Consider the following 20650-nt stretch of genomic DNA (forward strand, 5'->3'; position numbering starts at 1 on the left):
TCCTTTTTTTTTACATAATGTGGATATTTTACTAAATATGTATTCTTAAACATAAAAGAAACTGATAATGTTTCAGGATAATTTTCTTTTCTACAAAGTTAAAAGTTAAAGGTTAAAAAAAAATTTCCTACAAATGTTCTATTCTGGAAAAAAAAAGTACCAGTGATTTACTTTCTCATTTACTTTAATTATAACTTATTTCAAATGTTCTTCTTTCTATCTTTTAGCAATTTATGGAGAGAACCAGTGGGCAAAAGAAAAGAAGCTATTTCTTTGTTTTACTTAACACGTAGATAAGCTGATAAAATGAAGTGCTATCTCTAGATTCAGTTCACATTTCTCATTATTTAATTATTTAAAGAAAATGAAAAGGTAGACAAGAAAGAGTAAGGGTACTTTCATGCAGTGTTTAACATGTTGGAAAGCTGGTAAAGACTGTTTTTAAACACTCACACTCCTCAGCTGCTCAGTCAGTACCGCTGAGGCAGCTGTAAAAAGCATCCTCATGGGTATCCTGGAAAGGCACAAGCCTGTCTAAGGTAGTCACAATCACTGCTTGACAACACTAACATATGTTATGAAATAAGACATAGCTCTGAATGGCAAAGGATTCAATTTTAAGACATGCTCCAGTAATTTAAGAATGTAAGCAAACCCAGGTGAGTTGAAGAGTATGTTAACATCATATACCTAAACCATTCTGGCCACCCACAGCAAATATCTTGTCCTTTACAAACACCAGTCCATGATTCTTCCTGGGCTCAATCATTGAACACAGCTCAGTCCATCTGGGGGGAAAAAAGTATTTAGTGTGCTTATTGACAAGAAGTAAAACAGCTCTATGGGACAGGCCTGTTATCCTAACAAATGCTCACTGACTGCCATGTTTCATACAAGTATACACCTACGGAGCCTGAAGGCTAGAGAACACTCAAGTGGTTTTGAATAATGTTTTTATGGGGGGCAGTCTGACAGTTTAGGAATGTACAGTTTTCAACCTGAAGGTTCAGCATTTAGTTTTTCTTTTTACATTCATTATTTATTTTATCTGTGTGTTTTGCCTGCATGTATGTCTGTGTACCACATTTGTGCCTAGTGACCACGGTCAGCAAAGGGCATTGGATCCCTTAGACTTGGAGAATGGCTGTGGGCCATTGTGGTGGTGGTAGCTGAGGACTGAACCTGGGTCCCCTGGAAGAATACTCTGTGTTCCTAGACACTGAGCCATCTTTCCAAACTTGGAAAATATTTAATTTATGAAGATTAAAGAGTATCAAACAGAATGTTAAGAGAATACAAATTTAAAACACAAGTCCAATATAATAAAAGAGATGCTAAATCTTACATATTCTCAAAACTGAATATTCAGCTAGTTAAAAAAACACCGAGATTACAGATTTCTTTTACTTTGTATTTATTTTCAAAACCTGTGTCTGGGTAGGGCTGTGCGCATGGGAATGCAGAGGCCAGAGCTGTCTTCCTTACAGTTCTTTGCCTTATCTGTCTTCAAAGAGGGTCTCTCACTGGTCAGTCAGTCAGTTCTTGGGATCTACCTGTGTGGTAGTTTGAAAGAAAATAGTTCCCCAAAGGGAGTGGCACTATTAGGAGATGTGACCTTGTGGAGTAGGTGTGTGTGGTCTTGTTGGAGGAAGTGTGTCACTGTGGAGGTGAGCTTTGAGGTATCATAGATGCTCAAGATACCATCCATATATGCTCAAGATTCCTGTTGACTGCAAGATATAGGACTGTCAGACACTTCTCCAGCACCATGTCTGCCTGCATGCCACCATGCTTCCCACCATGACAATGAACTGAACCTCTGAACTGTAAGCCAGCTCTGATGAAATGTTTCTAAGAGTTGCCATATTCATGGCATCTCTTCACAGTAATAGAATCTCTAACTAAGACACATTTTATAAATGTCGTTTTTTTTTAATTGAAAGCAACAGTACAAAGAGATCACAGTTTCCCAATTAGAGTACTATAACATATTTTGAGCATAGGATTTATAGGAGGTAAGTAGAAAATTGTAAAGGGGGAGAACACTCCCCTGAGTGTGGTTTAGGACAAAGTGGAATGGATAAACAGCCCAACGGGTGGATGAAAGGACAAGAACATGAGACCTCAGCATGGTTTGGGACAAGTACAGATTTGAAAAGCAGTGGATTGCAATTCATTTGAGCTCAAGAGATTTCTTTAGTAAAAAGTAAATTTCAAGATTGCCATGGGACAATGATTTTGTATTCTTTAAAGATTTATCAGTTGTATTGCTTTAACAAATTGCTGATTGGCCAGTAACCAAGCAAGAAGTAGAGGTGGGGCAACAAGAACAGGAGAATTCTGGGAAGAGGAAAGGCTGAGTCTGTAGTTGTCACCCAGACACAGAGGAAGCAAGATGTGACTGCCTCGCTGATAAAAGGCACCAAGCCATGTGGCTAATATAGACAAGAATTATGGGCTAATTTAAGATGTAAGGGTTAATAATAAGCCTGAGCTAACAGGCCAACCCATTTATAATTAATGTAGACCTCTGTGTGTTTCTTTGGAACTGAACAACTGTGGGACCAGGTGGGACAGAAACCCCTGTCAACACAAGATCAGTGGCTTTTTGGTGCTAACTCTAGGTGATGAGTTGAATAAAAAAAAAATGAGAATAAAAAACTGCAACTGCACTTTTATTTGGGAAAAGGTTATCGTGTTTCTTTAAATCATTTAAAAATAGAAAGCACAAACAGATCATTATTATTTTATAATGAAAACTTTTCCTCTTGTTTTTTTTTTTTTTCTTCAGACAGGGACTCTTGTTTTCTCCCAGGCAGGCCTCAAACTGATGGACATTCTCCTGCCTCAGTCTTCTCAGTCCTAGGAGTATAGGTATGTACTTCCACACCCAGCTCAGCATTTTGCCTTTCAAATAAGTTACTTGTTTCCCACATGATTCAATATTAATTTTATTAATAAATACTAATTCAGATGCACTTTGGGAGGTATGAACCCCAAGACACACCTAGGACAATGATTAATGCCAAGAACCAATTTGTAATATTGCTCCTTAAGGACAAAACTATTTAATTCTAAGCTTTCTTTCCTTCTCCCCTACATTTATGAGTCTGATGGACCAATCAGGTGTATCTGATTCATATTTACTTAACAAGCAGGTTCAGAAAGAGAGGGGCTCCCATGTGTGACAAGGTCAAGCTATTTCCTAAGGTCTCAAGCTATTCAATTGCATTTATATTCTTAAAAGGAGAATTAAATTTCTGTTGGGTTCCTTTTACTTTTTAGCATCTTCACTCAAGTGAGCTTATGTAATACAATATAACGCTGACAGAATCATCTAAAATAGATACATACGTTTCTGTGGCAGGATCATACACTTCACAGGAACTAAGCACTCTCCCAGAAACATTGTTCCCTAAGCTTCCACCACAAACATAGATGAGGCCATTGGCCTCCACCATTCCATGGCTGCAGCGTTGAGTGAGCATGCTGGGCTTCGTGTGCCAACTTTCAGTTCTTGTATCATAGCACTCAAATAAATACAGAGCTGAGTTTCCTGTAAAGAAAAGCACTCAAATTAAGAGGCTGAGGATTGTGAATGTGAGGCAAGCCTGGGGTATGGAGGAGTCATGCTTCAACACCCTCCCTGGAAAAGTTATACTTGGCTTGGTGTGGGTCTGCAATGAAATGACTATAGAGTTAAATGAAGAGAGGGAAGAATTTAGGTGTGTAAAGATCATTTTTTTTACTTGCCACAATTACTTAAGAAAAAGCTCAGATATTGTATGGGCCTTGGAAAACATTAAAACAAAAGAATCTGTTGGACAGATTTATTAGTATTTAAATTTTAGGAAAAGAACACAAGAGCCACTATACAGTCTTCAAAGTCAGTTGTGCATGATAAGAACTAAGTTCCAAATGTAAGTTTTTTTTTAAAAAATTAATAAATATGGCCAGGCAGTGGTGGCACACACTTTTAATCCCAGCACTTGGGAGGCAGAGGCAGGTGAATCTCTGAGTTCGGGGCCAGCCTGGTCTACATAAATCTAAACCTTAAAATACAAAATGACTATATGACAATATTCTAAGACTTACTTAGTATTCTATAACTGCCTGTCCCATTAATAAAACTTTATGCAGATGAGTCTTGAAGTTATCCTGGTCCCTACTTTTAAGTACAACATCAAGGTATCAATGTGTATTTCTGTCTGGTATTTTAAATATTAAATATATTATAAATGAGTATTTTAAGAGCAAAACATACATTCACTATGTTTCACAACTTTCACATATTGTAGAAGCTCAGTAAGAATTGTGTAAATAATATCATTAAAGAATAAGTGCTAATAAAAATAAAAAAGACCTTGGAACTTTATTTTTTCTTTTTGGGACAGGATCTTATTATATAACCTTGGATGTCCTAGTCCTTGATATGTAGGCCAGGCTGTCTCAGATTCACAGAAATAGCCTGTCTTTGTCTCAGTGCTGGGATTAAAGGTGTCTAGTAATAGTAGATAAAACTTAGAATAAAAAGCCAAAAATAAAAAAAATTACAACAGTTAAGTATGCTAACCCAAAGTAAAACATTTTCTGAGCTATATATACAAAGTCACCAAAGAAACAGAGAGCCTTTTAAAATCCATAGCTTAGGCTTACTTGGTCTTATTAATTTTCTTCAGAAGTTCACTATGTAAGTAATTACTTGAAAAGAGAAAAGCATAAGAAATCTAAAATTATATGCTATTCTATAAAATCTATAATCCTAGGCTATACCTAGAATATTCACTTAGAAAAATACTGACCCTAAAATATTATCAATTAGACAAATATTTATACTTATACTATACCTACTGTGATCCATTAACACAAAGATTTAAAGCAGGTCCTGGGGATATAACTTTGTTCGTAGACTACTGGCCTACTAGTCACAAAATCCTAGGTTTGACACTCTGCACTGCATACTAGTGGTCATGGTGGCACAAGCTTGTAATCCCAGCACTTGGGAGATGGAGCTGGAAGATCAGAAGTTGAGATCATCCACAGCTACATAGTAAGTGGGAAGGCAGCCTGGGTACAGGAGGCCCAATCTCCAAACCAACCAACCATCCAACCAACTCCTCACACTTCTCTTTCTTTCTTTCTTTCTTTCTTTCTTTCTTTCTTTCTTTCTTTCTTTCTTTCTTTCCTTCCTTCCTTCCTTCCTTCCTTCCTTCCTTCCTTCTCTTTCTTTCTCTTCCGTCCGTCCGTCCTTCCTTCCTTCCTTCCTTCCTTCCTTTCTTTCTTTCTCTTCCGTCCGTCCTTCCTTCCTTCCTTCCTTCCTTCCTTCCTTCCTTCCTTCCTTCCTTCCTTCCTTCCTTCCTTCCTTTCTTTCTTTCTCTCTTTTTAGCAAATGAATATAATTATTCATGAGCTGGAGATATAGTGGTTCATATATGTGTTCCCAGCACTCAGAAGATAGAGGCAGGCAGATGATGAGTTCAAGACCACCTTGGGCTATGAAGTAAGAGAGTCTAACTCAAAAAATAGAAAGAAGAAAAAAAGAACATTCATTCTTAAGATACAAAGGAAACAAAGATAATACAGATTACAAGTAACATGTTCTTACTGGATCAGTGATTAAGTCAAACTCTGAAACCTTCAAAGGAAATAACATTATCTACCCCAAAACAGGTAATCCATAAGTAAAATTAAGATATTGTCAACTAGCATTTCATCATAATAAAATGAGGGCTATTTATCTAGAAGGATGGCATTATATTTTTTGTTATTTTTAATTATGTGTATGTGTGTCTATGACTAGCATGCAGATGCCTACAGAGGCCAAAATTATTGGATGCCCTTCAGAGCTGGAGTTATAAGTGGTTGTAAGTCTATCTGATGTGCCTACCAGGAATTGAACTCAGGTCCTCTGGATTAACAGTACCTTTAATTACTGAGCCATCTCTCTAGCCCCAAAATGCTGCCACTCTTGCTGGTGAATGTGAAGGATTAAGATAAATTTACAAGAAAATAAGCTCTACAATGTTAACAGACATTAAATTACCAAAGTATCTGGACAAATCTTCCTAATTTTTGGAAAATATGAATGCCAAGATACTTAGATTAAAATACTTCTGTTAAAAATATCAACAGGGTCTTACCTACTTCTGAACCTCCAGATGTATAAATTTTGCCTTCTGCAGCACAGGCAGCAAGGCTGTCTCGAGGTGTTGGAGGGCCCAGTTTGGAATACCAGCTATCCTTTACAACATTGTAGCAATCCATTCGCTTTATGGGGAAAAGCTGAGAACCACCCAAAATGTATACTACATTGTCCCAAAACACACAAGCTGCATCTCTTCGTTTTTCAAAGGGGCAGCGAATGTCTGTCCAGCTGTAATCCTGAAATAAGACAGAACAGGAAGCTTTCAGAAATGGAAACCGGAAACGACAAAACACAGATAAAGAAAGATAATACAAAGACCATGGGTGTGTTTTACTTATTAGACTGCACATTAAAATGTTTGGGTTTAGACTATCACCAGTTTAAACTGAATGAGTTGAAGACTAGATAGTTATAGTTGTTTACCAGACATAGAAAAGAAGCTCACTAAAGAGGTGTAAAATATGTAAGGTTGAGAGGTATCAAAAGACAGCTTTGGACGGTAATACAAGTTATGACAGAAAGTAAATTAGGTACAAGACTTTGGACTCCACCAAGATAGAATAGATAATGGAGTATTTTATCTGAATTTGTCAAATGCAAATGACTAGACATTGTTGATGTACTTATTGCCTGTATATATTATATATAGTTACTGTACTTATTGTATATAGGTTTTCTTATATTAATTATAGTCTTTTTATTTTAGACAAAAGGGGAAATGTGGTTTTTTTTGTTTGTGTTTTAATAAATAATCTTGCCTGAAGATTAGAGTGCAGAGTTAAGCCACTAGAGTCAGGAGTGGTGGCACACACCTTTAATCCCAGAACTCAAGGCCACCCTGGGCTTTGTGAGATTGAATCTCTCTAAAAAGAGAAATAGAGCTCACACAAAGGTGATCCGTGCACTTGGGATCCCATGTCTTTAATCCCAGCACTAAGGAGATAAAGAAATGGGAATGATATGGCTGGGAGGAGAAAGGAATATAAGGAGGAGGAGACAAGAGCTCATTGAAGTCTTAAGGTTTGGTGGAGACACAGTGCAGTCTAGGTAGCCTGAGGATTGCCCTTTGGTTTGAGCATTGGTAGAGCTATAAGGTCTCTCTAGTGGTTTACTGCTCTGCTTCTCTGATCTTCAGCTTTAATTCCTATATCTGATTCTGGGTTTTGATTAGTTAAGACCAACTAGAATTTGTGCTACAAAGTCAGGCTTATCACTTTCTGTTTTGTGGTACTTCTACCCACCTACCTTGTATGTGCATGGGTAATGTCGACAAAGGTATAATATACTAACATTTGTTCCTGCTGCTTTCCAAAATAATTTAAAATTATCAGGATCAATTGTTTGGGAATCCAAACAATTCCCAATCTCACTGAGCAAAGCACTGTGTATAAATGTTACTGCTGAGGTCCCTATAAGAATATCAAACTGATATTTATATCTTGCTAGCATCTGTTGTGTCAAATGTTCATTAGATTAGAACATATCCTAAGAATAGAAAGGCTGATCTCTTAGGAAAGAAAGTGCATTTGCAGGGACTTTTAACTCTTAATGATAAACATTGTTTTTCAATAAGGAAAACAGAGCATTCATCACTCAGGTTTTAACCTTAAGTCAGGATCTTTGTCCCCTTGGGTTACGGGGTGGCATACCTACTGGCAGGCAAACAACTACAAGCTAAATATGACATTTTTGATGTGGGATTCCCCTCTGTATGCTGTGAATATGTTTTATTACCATTCGTTAATAAAGAAGCTGCTTTGGGCCTATGGCAGGGCAGAATAAAGCCAGGCAGGAAATCCGAACAGAGATACAGAGAGTAGGCGGAGTCAAAGAGATACCGTGTAGCTACTGAAAGTGACAGACGCCGGAACTTTATCCGGTTGTGGCGATACACAGAATAATAGAAATGGGTTAATTTAAGATGTAAGAGTTAATTAATAAGAAACCTAAGCTAATAGGCCAAGCAGTGTTTTTAATTAATAAAGTTCCTGTGTGACTATTTTGAGTTTGGGCGGCCGGGAAACGAACAAACAGTCTCTGTCTACACATTTTGAAGCTTTAGTCTTATCCAATGGACACAGAAAGCCTAGGGATAAATACTTTTACATATTTATTAGATAAAACTGTATACTACAGAACAAAGTAATTACCATATATTCTATAGGGAGCAGTTTTTAAAGGCAATCTAAATGATTTTCATATATTGTACAAATCCACTAAGCAGAAAAATACAACTTAACTACATTAACTCAGTCAATCTTAGGTCTTACCATGACTATTCACACAATTTACTGAATACTATATGGGAAAGTCGTTGTAATTTTAAAAGATACCGGTTACTTTATCCTTCTATGACCTTCACTTAAATTTAGGCTGAAAAAGACTAGTCATTTATTCTTTTATTTCATCTCCAACACTTTTTATTCTTGAAATTAAAATAACTGCCCAGGGCCTGGGAAGATTGGCTTAGTGGTTAAGAGCATATACTGCTCTTGCAAAGGACTCAGGTTAGTTTCCCAGCACCAATGTGGGGTGGCTCACAGCTGCTTTGAACTTCAGCTCCAGGGGCTCTGTGAGGACTATTCTTGGCTGTCAACTTGACCACATTTGGAATTAACTAAAACCCAAGTAGCTAGAGATACCTGTGAGGAATTTTTCTTTTTGGCTTTTTAAAGACAGGGTTCTCTGTGCAACAGTCCTGGTTGTCCTGAAACTCGCTTTGTAGACCAGGCTGGCCTTGAACTCACTGAAATAAATCTGCCTGCCTCTGCTTCCCAAGTGTTGGAAGTAAAGGCATGTGCCACCACAGGTCAGCTGAGAATTTTTTTCTTAAATAATTTGAAGTGGGAAGACTCACTTTTAATCCAGATCTTTTGAGGTTGGAAGATCTACCTTTATCTGGGCTAACCTGCTGGCATTGTGTAGGAGGTCCTTCTGTTTCTGTGTTGCTTTCATTGGTTAATAAATAAAGAAACTGCCTTGGCTTAGTTGATAGGGCAGAACTTAGGTAGGTGGAGAAAACAGAACTGGGAATGCTGGGAGGAAGAAGGCAGAGGGAGAGAAGCCATGGATCCTCTGCCTAAGATGGACGCCGGTTAGTGGTAAACCACTGCCATGTGGTGATATACAGATTAATGGACATGGGCTAAATCAAGATGTAAGAATTAGCCAATAAGAAGTTAGAGCTAATGGGCCAGGCAGTTTTTAAATTAATACTGTTTCTCTGTGGTTATTTTGGATGTAAGCTAGCTGGGTGGCCAGGACAAACAAGGGGCCACACTCCTTGCAACACTGGCAGACTATATAACGGACAAGGACCAAGGAAACTTGCCCTCTTTGTTTGCTCTTGCTGGCTAGTTTGTTCCTTCACTGGGAGTAGAGCCCACTTCTTCAGGATTCTGGTGTATATTGAAGACCAACTGAGATATTCAGTGTTGGGGAATATTATTTTCAGGTGTGTTGCTTTTGTTTATGCTGCATTTATTTAAGTCTGTGAAGCTGTGATTTTTGCTTGTCTAACACACCTGATGGGCTAATAAAGAGATGAACAGCCAATAGTGAGGCAGGAGCAAGGATAGGCAGGGATCGCAGACAATATAAATAGGAGGAGCAATGAAAGAACAAGAACAGGAGAAAACCAGGGGGCAGCCATCCACCTATCCAGCCAGTCATGGAGTAAGAGTGAAAGTAAGATACACAGAAGTAAGAAAAGAAAAAGCCTAAGATGGACAGGATAATTTAAAATTAAGAAAAGTAGACTAGAAACAAGCCCAGATAAGGTCGGACGTTTATAACTAAGAATAAGCCTCCAGGTGTGATTTATTTGGGAGCTGAGTGGTGTTCCCCCCTTCCCCCGCCAAAGACAAAAGAGTAAAACATGCAACAATTTGGCATCATGGGCTTAACAATTACTGGGTTCTTGTACCTTCCATTGGTAAACAGTAGTTGTTAGACTAGCTGGACTCCAGCTTGTAAGCCGTTCTAGTAAATCTTCACCCCCCACTCTCAGTTCTGTGTCTCCAGAGCAGTGTTCTCAACCTGTGGGTTATGACCCCTTTGGGAGTTGAGGAACCCTTCCATAGGGATCACCTAAGACTGGTGATCCACTGGAAAATTATATAATGTAATATATTTATAATATAACCTGTAACAGTAGCAAAACCACAGTTATGAAGAAGCAACAGAAATAATTTTACTGTTGGAGGTCACTACAACATGAGGAACTGAATATTAAAGGGTTGCAGAATTAGGAAAGTTGAGAACCACTGCTCTAGAGACTCTAACACAGATTTTGGTATCAGGAGTAGGGTAACCTTAATACAGTATCTGACACCCTCTTTTGACCTTCACGGCTAGACTCATGTGAGCCTTTACTCACAGGCTCATACTCCTAACATGTGTCTCAGGGTCTTCCTACATTTCAAATTTAAGAATGAAAATAACTTTAGGGGTAGCAAGGAGAGTAGAGATGCTTTTCAAAGTTGAAGACCTAAGTTCAATCCTGGAGACCTATAATTTACGCATTTCTTAAAAATCTTCTAAGTTTTCTTAGTTTTGAATCAAGACCTTGCTATGTTGTAGAGTCACATCTCAAACTCTTTGTCTCAAGTGGAACTAGAGGTACATAACACCATGCCTGACTCTTGTTCTCTTTAACATATTTAATGATAGTTAATCTTAAACTCAATCGTTATTGTATATGTCAGACACTATGTTTAGTAACCATTAGCTACATAAAATATTGTAATGGTTACCATCTTTTAGGAAGTTAAACAAAATATCCTTTGTAAACATTTCTACTAAGAATACAAATTACTCATGTTAGCTATTATTTAGTGCCTTACAATTCAGTCATTTAAAAAGATCTGTTTGAAGCCTGGTGGTGGTGGTGCACACCTTTGATTCCAGCACTTGGGAGTCAGAGACAAGCAAATATCTTTGAGTTCAAGACCAGCCTGGCCTATTGAGTGAATTCCAGTAAAGTCAAGGCTACACAGAGAAACCCCGTCTTGGGAAAACAAACAAACAACAAAACAAAAATAAAAACTTTAAATCAGTTAAGTTTTACTGAATATGTCACTGCAAATATGTGCTTAGGTGTTGAGAAAATAGGAAGCTAGGGCTGGAGAGATGGCTCAGTGGTTAAGAGCACTGGCTGCTCTTCCAGAGGTCCACAGTTTAATTTCCAGCACCCACATGGCAGCTCACACCTGTCTGTAACTCCGGTTTCAGGGAACCCAACACCCATGGCAAATCACCAATGCACTATATATATATATATATATATATATATATATATATATATATATATATTTAAAGAAAACAGGAAAACTGGAAAGGTATGAAGAGCAGGATGTAAGTTCTCACACAGTACCATGCCACCATGTATGTATATACACTGAAACAGGATGTTCTTTCTTCCTTGGTCCTACTCAGCTTTTCTTGCCACAGACTATAATTCTTTTTAACAATTTAAATTTATGTGCAGTGGTGTGAAGGTGTCAGATCCCCTGGCCCCGGAGTTACAGACAGCTGTGAGCTGCCATGTGGGTTCTGAGAATTGAACCCAGGTCCTCTGGAAGAGCAGCCAGTGCTCTTAACCACCATCTCACCAGGCCCAGACTATAATTTTTCAAGAACAAAAGTCCTTTCCTTCGGTAGGCTTCATTGAGTCCCTTCTGTGAATCCTGCCCATGTAGAGTCCAGACAGAGAACTGAGCCCTCCATTCCCACTACCCTCCAGCCACTTCCAGATGGCTACAGCCCATAAAGGCACCATCACACAGATTCTATTCTTACTTACAGCCCTTATCATACACCTGAAACTATTTTGTTTTTCTCCAAACCTTTGCATGATCTGCCAATTTACCATGTTATCTGTGACAGACAATGAATTTGTATCCTAGCTTTGTCAAGTTGACACAGCCTTGAGGGATTACTCAGATCAGATTAGGCTTGTCTATGAGGCACTTGATCTAAGAGGGCTGGCCCCGCCTACTGTGGGTGTCATTTCCTTTCCTCACTGATAGACTAATCTGTAAGCAGAAATAAATACTTTCCTTCCCTAAATTGTTCTTGGTCATTGTATCTTACCACAGCAACAGAAAGGAAACTAGACCATCAGGTCAGTCATATTTTCACTGAAAAGTTTCTGAAAGGTGCAGTTATCACACAACACAAAGCAACATATTTCTGAAGGTAAGAATTTTAGGTGCTGGACAAAAGTGGGTGGAGGATATGAGGTAAAGTCCATGACACTACAGTCACTGTGTTAGGAAGATAACTAGAAAGAAACAGGAGGACTGGCAAGATGGCTCAGCTGGTTAAGGTGCCTGTTGCTGAGTCTAATGACCTGAATTTAATCCGTGGGTAAACTCACACGATGAGTTTATGTAAGTTCACATAATGGAAAGATAGAACTGAATCTCGTAAGTTGTTCTCTGATCTCCACATGCACATCACGGCATTTTCATGATCCTACCCCACCTCACAAACATAAAGAGACTGAAACTAACATACTTAAATTTGTAAGGCCTTTAAGGAAGGCCGAGTGCTCAACAGAGAATCTGTTCAGTGTATTCTCCACATGAAGATGAAAGTAATGTGTCTGTCCACTGAAAAGATTCAGGCAAAACCTCTACTGTGAATGAGCTAAAGAGAACAATAGCTTCTTACTGTTAGCTGAGGAAGCTCACGGGTGCCCATAATGATTTCTGTCACATTCCAGCAATGTCAGCTGCTGGGATCATAGCACAGTGTCTTTTGAGACACTGTGTATCCCTGACTGGCCTGAAACTCAGATCTACCTGCCTTTGCCTCTGACTCCAGAATCCTGGGATGAAAGATGCACCATCCTGCCTAGCTCCAAAGTCTCAGTTTTAGAAAGGCAATGTCACTTTCTTTTAAGGTCTACTCTCTAGCTTTTATACATGTTCTTTCAAAAATCATACACAAGATATAAATGTCAAATTCCACTCTCACCATAGGGTAGAACTGTCTCCTTAGCCTTAAGAGAGAAGGTGGCTATCATACTGTGAGATAAAAGTAAGCAGTATTTCTAATGAGAAAATGTGCTCTGGGTTGAAGATAAATTTTTTTGAGGGGGATGGGAGTGAGTTTATATTTAGATGCTACCACATAAAACCAGGTAATAAAATTCCCCGGGAAACGTCATAAAATGTTATATTTGTTCATTCTTTCTCATACACTCATATCCTTCCTCACAACAGACCACATACTAACCTCATACTTAATTTGAATGAGAAAATGTGCCCAGAGATTGTAATTCCAGTACTTGGGAAGTTGAGGTAGCAGATCACTGAGTTCAAGGTCAGTTTGGTCTATACAGTTTGCGGAGAGGGAAGGCTCAGAACAAACCTTTGAATCCCGTATGACAAATGATATATACATTTTCTATCTTTATAATATTTGAGCTGGGTTTACCACTTGTTTGTTTTCTTGCCAAAGAATATGCTAGATCCTTTCTTCTCTATGGCATAGTCTCCCTTTCCTTCAGTACATCAAAGTGGTTAAATGAAGATCTTCACAGAGTTCTAGGCCCTTAACCCATCCTTTTATTAGGCATCCAAATAAAAATTGGTCAATTAAGTCAACTTTTATTTAGGCATCAGTACCATCATACATTGCCATGCTACAGTTAAGTAAACAAACAGAAACAGAACACTGAACACATAGTTCTTTAAGCAATCACTAAGCACTTCAAAGTTGAAAACTAGGTACAAGATGGGAAAAGGGAGAAGTGTTTTTACAATTTTTGCTATCACCTTTTTAATCATCAATTGGTACAAGCATTTGCCTTCTGACACCAGTAATACCCAAGGAATATCAAAGAGGCTATCAGGGAGCTGATAGATATCTCAACTAACAAGCACTGCTTAAAAGTTGTTCTCTTTGAAGGAGATCAGTTCCCTGAAACTGATCATCTTTTTGGCTTGTACAAGAGCCACACAAATGATTCCCATTAATGAGTGAGAACCATTTCTAAACATATTAAGTTAAAGAATTTTAAAGTAAACCACCTCCTCTTTGTTACTTCTTATTAAGCAGTTTATTACTTGACTAATGATATAATGTTCACTTGGGGCATCCCAAATAAATAATTTTATAATTAAATCACCTTATTTAATATTAGAAATAATTAGAACTAATTAATTTAAACACTAAAATGTTAATGATAACTGGCTAAAGTTTTTCAAGATGAGTTTACATCAGAAAAGACAGGAGCTTGCTCTTCTAAGAAAAACCGTAAATACTATAGATGGATTCTAATAGTGCTTAGAATTTCAGGGAATAAAATAACATATGGAACGACATTTTTAAATTAAGTAGGCAATTCCTCCATTATTTGAATTTTCTAATAATTTGTGGTTGAGTACAAAAGGCAGCAATTAAGAGTGGGCCATTTTAAAGAACAAAGCAAGGCATCCAGTGAGGATTCTGGAGCTACAGTCTCAGTACCAAGGTCGTGCAGAATTTCCATCTTTTCCCAGCTGTCCAATAAAAACAACAGCAAGGAAAGTGTTAGATTTACAGGCTCAAGTGTCAGAGTTATCTCATTTGTCTTATTCTAGCAATGATGCTCCTTGCCTCCCAAATGAATCCAAGATTCTCTGGCCCATCATATACACCAGCATAGTTCTTTGTTTGTTTATTTATTCAGTTTTTCAAGACAGGGTTTCTCTGTAGCTTTGGAGCCTGTCCTGGAACTCGCTCTGTAAACCAGGCTGGCCTCAAACTCACAGAGATCCTCCTACTTCTGCCTTCTGAGTGCTGGGATTAAAGGCGTGCGCCACCATGGCTGGTATGATTATTATTTTTTTTATTGCCTAAATAAACACCACAGCTAGGTTTTAAGGGTGAAACTATGATTACCACCTGAAAGCTTAGTTTGTAAAAAGTACAATTTAAACTGCTAGGATTTCAGGATATGCTTAGGAAGGGATTATTTTTTTTTTCTTCACTCAAAAAGATACTGAAAATTTAAAAAGCAAATTATCACTTAAATTTCAACAGGTTTACCCTCATCTGGTATAAAAAAGGTATGCAGGTGTGACTAAGTCTTTTAAACAACTAAGAAAATTGTATTTATTGGTTTGTACGATTTAGGCCACAATTCTCATAGCAGACTTCTAACGAAAAAGAAGTTATATGTAAGCCTGTATTTTGAGGAGGGAGGGATGGTTCAGAAGTAATTTCTGGGTGACAACAGCCCAACAGAGATTAACAAATATGATAGTGAATGTGATTCTTTTCGTGGGAGGTGTTTTTTTGTATCTGGCAGCACATCACTTACTTTTTGGTTTATGGTATTAAATGTCCTCAGAAGAAGCTATTGGAGACGAAAAAGTTACAGAGGAGTAACCGCTGAGTGAGTGAGCCACAGCCAGAGACCGCTGAGGGTCTGGATGTGAATCTGGGACCTTCAAGGGAGTAGACCTAAGCCTGGACCCCTGTAGGTCTGGGCGCGAGTCTAGGACCTCCCAGGAACTAGGCCTGAGCCAGGACCTCTGCCAGTCTGGGCATGAATCTGGGACCTCTGAGGGAGTAGACGAAAACCAGAGATCTCTGTGGGGCCAGGCATGAGTCTGGGACCTCAGAGGGAATAGGCCTGAGCCAGGACCTCTGTGGGTCTGGGCATTGGTCTGGGACATCAAAAGATATAGGCAGGAACCTGGAACCTCTGTGGGTCTGAGCATGAGTCTGGGACCTTTGAGGGAGTAAGCCTGAGCCAGGTCCTCTGAGGTTCTAGGCTCACCAGAGCCTGGGAACTCCAAGGCAGTAGACCGGAGCTAGAAATCATTGCAGGACTAACTCCAAGCCAGGAACTTCTGCAGGAGGGGATACAGACTAGGATTTACAGAAACAGTTCAAAGCCAAAGTAGGCCTGAGACAGCAAACTCCAAGGGAGCAGAGCAGAGCACTGAGCTATCTCCAGGAACAGGAGTAACCGATGGAGTAACTAGAACTGTGACACTGACTGTACCACGAGAACAACCATCTGAGCTTTGGATACATTGGCATCTAGAAGATTATTCAACAGAATCTCAGACAACCCCAACCCCACCTATTAGAAGAAAAGAAGAGTAGAAAAGGTAAGAACACACGTAACACCACAAAGGTCAACACAACACCAGTAAAACCTAAAGACCCTACAAAAGCAAGACCTGAACAATCAAATATAGATGAAGTAGAAGAAAATGACCTAAAAAAATAACTTCAGGAGAATGTTTGAAACTCTTAAAGAGAAAATGAGAAATTCCCTTAAAGAAATGGAGGAAACGATAAAACAAAAATTGGAAGACATCAGCAAATCCCTCAAAGAAAACCAAGACAAAGAAATCAAACATATGAAAGAAACTATTCAAAAGACTTGAAAACTGAAATAGAGACAATAAAGAAAATACAAAGCTAAGGGAATTATAGAAACCAAAATCATGAGGAAACAAACAATCAGGAACGACAAACGCAAGCATGAACAGCAGAACTCAAGAGAAGGAAGAAAGAATCTCAAGTGCTGAAGATACAATAGAGGAAATAGACTCATCAATTAAAGAAAATATTAAATCTAACAAAAGCTTAACCCAAAATATCCAGGAAATATGGGACACCATGAAAAGGCCAAATCTACGAATAATAAATATAGAAGGAGAAGAACTTCAACTCAAAAGCACAGAAAATATATTTAACAAAATCATAGAAGAAAAGTTTCCCAACCTAAAGAAAGATATGCCCATGAAGATACAAGAAGCTTACAGATCACCAAATACACTGGATCCAAATAAAACGTCCTCTTGTCACATAATAATCAAAACACTAAACATACAGAGTACAGAAAGAATATTAAGAGCTGCAAGGGAAAAAGGCCAAGTAACATATAAAGAAAGACCTATCAGAATTACACATGACTACTCATTGGAGACAATGAAAGCCGGAAGGTCGAGGTCAAGCATTATGTAGACATTAAGAAACCACAGATGCCAGCCCAGACTACTATACCCAGCAAAACTTTCAATCACCATAAAAGGACAAAACAAGACATTCTATGACAAAACTAGATTTCACCAATACCTAGCCACAAACCCAGCCCTACACAAAATACTAGAAGGAAAACTCCAACCCAAGGAAGTTGGCTACATTAACAAAAAACACAGACAATTGATGATCTCATAGCAGCAAATCCCAAAGGGTAAAACACACAAATTAACATCACCAACAATGAAAACTAAATTAACAGGAGATAGCAATCACTGGTCATGAATATCCCTTAATGTTAATGGACTCAACTCACCTATAAAAAGGCATAGACTAACAGACTGGATATGAAAACAGAATCCATCCTTCTTCTGCATACAAGAAACACATCTCAACCTCAAAGACAGACATTGTCTCAAAGTAAAGGGTTGGGAAATCAAATGGACATAAGGAACAAGCAGGTGTAGCTATCCTAATATCTAAAAAAAACAGACTTCAAGCCAAAATCAGTCAAAAAAGACAAAGAAGGTCATTTCATATTAGTTACAGGAAAAATCCACTAAGAGGAAATCTCAATACTGAACATCTATGCCCCAAATACAAGGGCACCCTCATATATAAAAGAAATACTTTTTAACCAGTTAGCTACCCAATAACAGGCTACCACACTGGGACACATCCATTTGTAAGAAGACAATGCTTGCCTTCCTAGGAATTGAAACAATGCAGATTTGGACTTGTCCATTTCTGTCTTGACATTCCTATGCTTTTATTACATGGATGTCTTGAAGGACCAACTTTACATAGAAAAAGGTACCAGACAAGTATCCTAATGTCAATAAGATGTTCTCGCCTCAAGTACTAACCATTAATAGAAAAGGGGGACTTTTAAGAGAAAGTTATCCTGTTATGCTTGGATTCAGCATGGGTTATAGATACCTTATAGCAAATTCTGTGTGTTATCATTTATGATTTTGGTACTTGCTCTGCTCCAGCAATGCATGCAGTATCAGAAAAATATTGTATTTCCGTACCTCTAAAAACACAGGATAAGACACAAAGAGAAATATGAATGAACCATATTGAGGCTGTAACCAAACATTGACATATTTTAAAAAGTTGTGTTCCTAGACCTATGGCTCATAATCTGCTCTTTCAATTGTTATTAAATGTACTGGAAAACAGACTAAAAGTGTTAATTGTTTCTAGATAGTTGGATAAAGGTATCTATGTGACTACATTTTTCCAAATTTTCTAAAATGGCAATGTACTATAATTATTAAAGAAATAAAAAACATCTAGCCTAAGAAGCTAGTTTTCACTGAAGATTATCACCTAATCAAAGCAAGGACACGAGAACGAGTGCATAGACTTGCTAACAAAGACTGAACTTTGACTCTTCTGTAGCGGTTTCCTTTTAAAGCACTCCAGAGTAGTTATAGGGGATCTTTGAAATCTAATTCTCAATTTCTTTACCCTATAAAACAACAATAACTAGGCAATCAATTACTACTTACCACATGAGATATGTGTCTTTATGTACTGAGTCCCTTCAAAATAAAAATCAGAAAAAATTAGTTACCTTTGGGTTAAAATATCTACAGGACTGTGGTTGGGAGCCTCCGAACAGAGCTATGCGGTAATCATGTTTCTTTCTTCTAGGCCGGGTGCCACCTGCAAGTTCTTCTCGATCCTCAGGAGACAGTAGATGGTACCTCATTCCACCTGCACAAAATACATGGTTACTCTTCAAGAGCTTCAAGTACTACTAAGTCAGTGATTTGAAAAGTAAAGTAGGGGCTGGAGAAATAGCTCAGAGAGGTTAAGAGCATTGACTGTTCTTCCAGAGGTCCTGAGTTCAATTCCTAGCAACCACACAGTGGCTCACAACCATCTATAATTATATCTGAAACCTTCTTCTGGTGTGCAAGGAAACATGCAGAAGAACATCCTCTTTTGGCATGTAGGCAAACAAGCAGACAGAACAATGCATAAATAATACATCATTTTAAAAAAAAGTAAAGTAGTTCTTTTTATTTTAGCCCCTCCCTCTGTAACTTAAATTATTTTTTGATCCTTCTAGTGTTCTAGGAAGAAAGGAGACAGAGGCAGGATAAATGTCTAAGAATTATCATCTTAATTAATTTACCACCCTCAGCAATCAATATTACTAAGACTATGTCACTTACTATGTACCAATGAATTATCTGGTTACTTAAGAGTGGTTGTCAAAATAAGTACTGAAATCTAGATCTCTTAACCTAGTAATCTCTTTTTTTTATGAATTAAGATTTTACTATGTAACACAGGAAACTGTACTTTAACTAGTAAGCCTCTTGCCTCAATTCCCTAATGCTGAGATAACAAATGTGTGCTCTCTGTTTTCACTGCATATTAGAATCACATAAGAAATCTCTATACCTGGTTCCTACCACAGTTCAATTAAAATCTCTAGTGCAGGCACCAGGTATTTGGTGTGTTAAAGGGTTCCATCTTGTCATTTAAATGTGGTTCAAATAGGAGCAGCTTCAGAACCTGGAACTTCGTTAGAAATGCTGAATCCCACTGCCCAAAAGCTACCAAAGCACCATCTGTGTACCTGATATACACTTACTTAACATCCCAAGTTAACTTAACATCCCAAGTTAACTCAGATGTACATAAAACTTTGAGAAGGACTATCTTAGATCAAATGCAATGAGGATTCAAAACTATTATGGATCTTCCTTAATTTGGTTGAGTCACACATCAATAACTGTTTAAGATGTCATTTTACATTAGTGTGGGAAAAATGGATTGTCTATTAATTTTAGACAAGAGGGAAAAACTATATTTCCTATCTCATATTTTCTTCTCAGCAAAAATTGAAATTTGAAAAAAAATCTCATAAATGTTGGAAAGGAAAACTAGGAAAATATTCATTATATAAAACAGAATTACAAAGCTTTCCTACTAGAGAAATTAAGTTTAGCAACTTCACAAAAAGTAGATTAAGTACCAAGATGCAGTTCACAAAAAATAAAAATAAAGACAATTCTTCAAAATATAAAACATGCTTGAACATCTCCCACACTCTTTTATTCAGATTTGCCGAGATCAAACAGTTGAGCACAGGGTTATGAAGGCCCAAACTAAGGTGCCCAGTCTCTCCATATACAGTTCCATTTGTTAGTCTTGTAAGGACTTGCTCTTAACTGACTCATGGGCAAAACTACATACTCAAGAAGAGCTGACAAGAATAATAAGCAAGAACACTCAATGATAATACAGACAAGACAGGCAGCATAGATAAGTTCCAAAGCATCAAAGTGACCATCTGAGAACAATAATGATATTACTCTCATTAAATAAGAAATCAAGAGTTAAGTAGGGACTCATCAAAATTAAAAATAGTGGAAATATAAAGTTTATAAAGATAAATTAAGGTAAATTCTCAGACGATGACCAATGTGGGAACAGAACTAAGAAAGACAAAGAAACATGAGATCAATATTTAATGAAGAATCACAGTAT

At 37.8% G+C, this 20650-nt stretch overlaps 1 protein-coding gene across 1 annotated transcript in view; it reads right to left on the reverse strand.

Annotated features, from left to right (window-relative positions):
- The window catches only part of Klhl7 (kelch like family member 7), a 50887-nt gene that overhangs the window by 1487 nt on the left and 28750 nt on the right, over window positions 1-20650 (reverse strand). Inside the window, exons 7-10 of the mRNA XM_048440295.3 lie at window positions 18720-18862; window positions 6141-6381; window positions 3355-3556; window positions 691-788 (exon numbers count right to left, since the gene is read on the reverse strand). Coding sequence (XP_048296252.1) covers window positions 691-788; window positions 3355-3556; window positions 6141-6381; window positions 18720-18862 — 684 coding nt within the window. The remainder of the gene's footprint in view (window positions 1-690; window positions 789-3354; window positions 3557-6140; window positions 6382-18719; window positions 18863-20650) is intronic.

Source organism: Myodes glareolus, chromosome 6, assembly GCF_982192425.1.
Source record: "Myodes glareolus chromosome 6, mMyoGla1.1, whole genome shotgun sequence".
Taxonomy (NCBI): Eukaryota; Metazoa; Chordata; class Mammalia; order Rodentia; family Cricetidae; genus Myodes; species Myodes glareolus.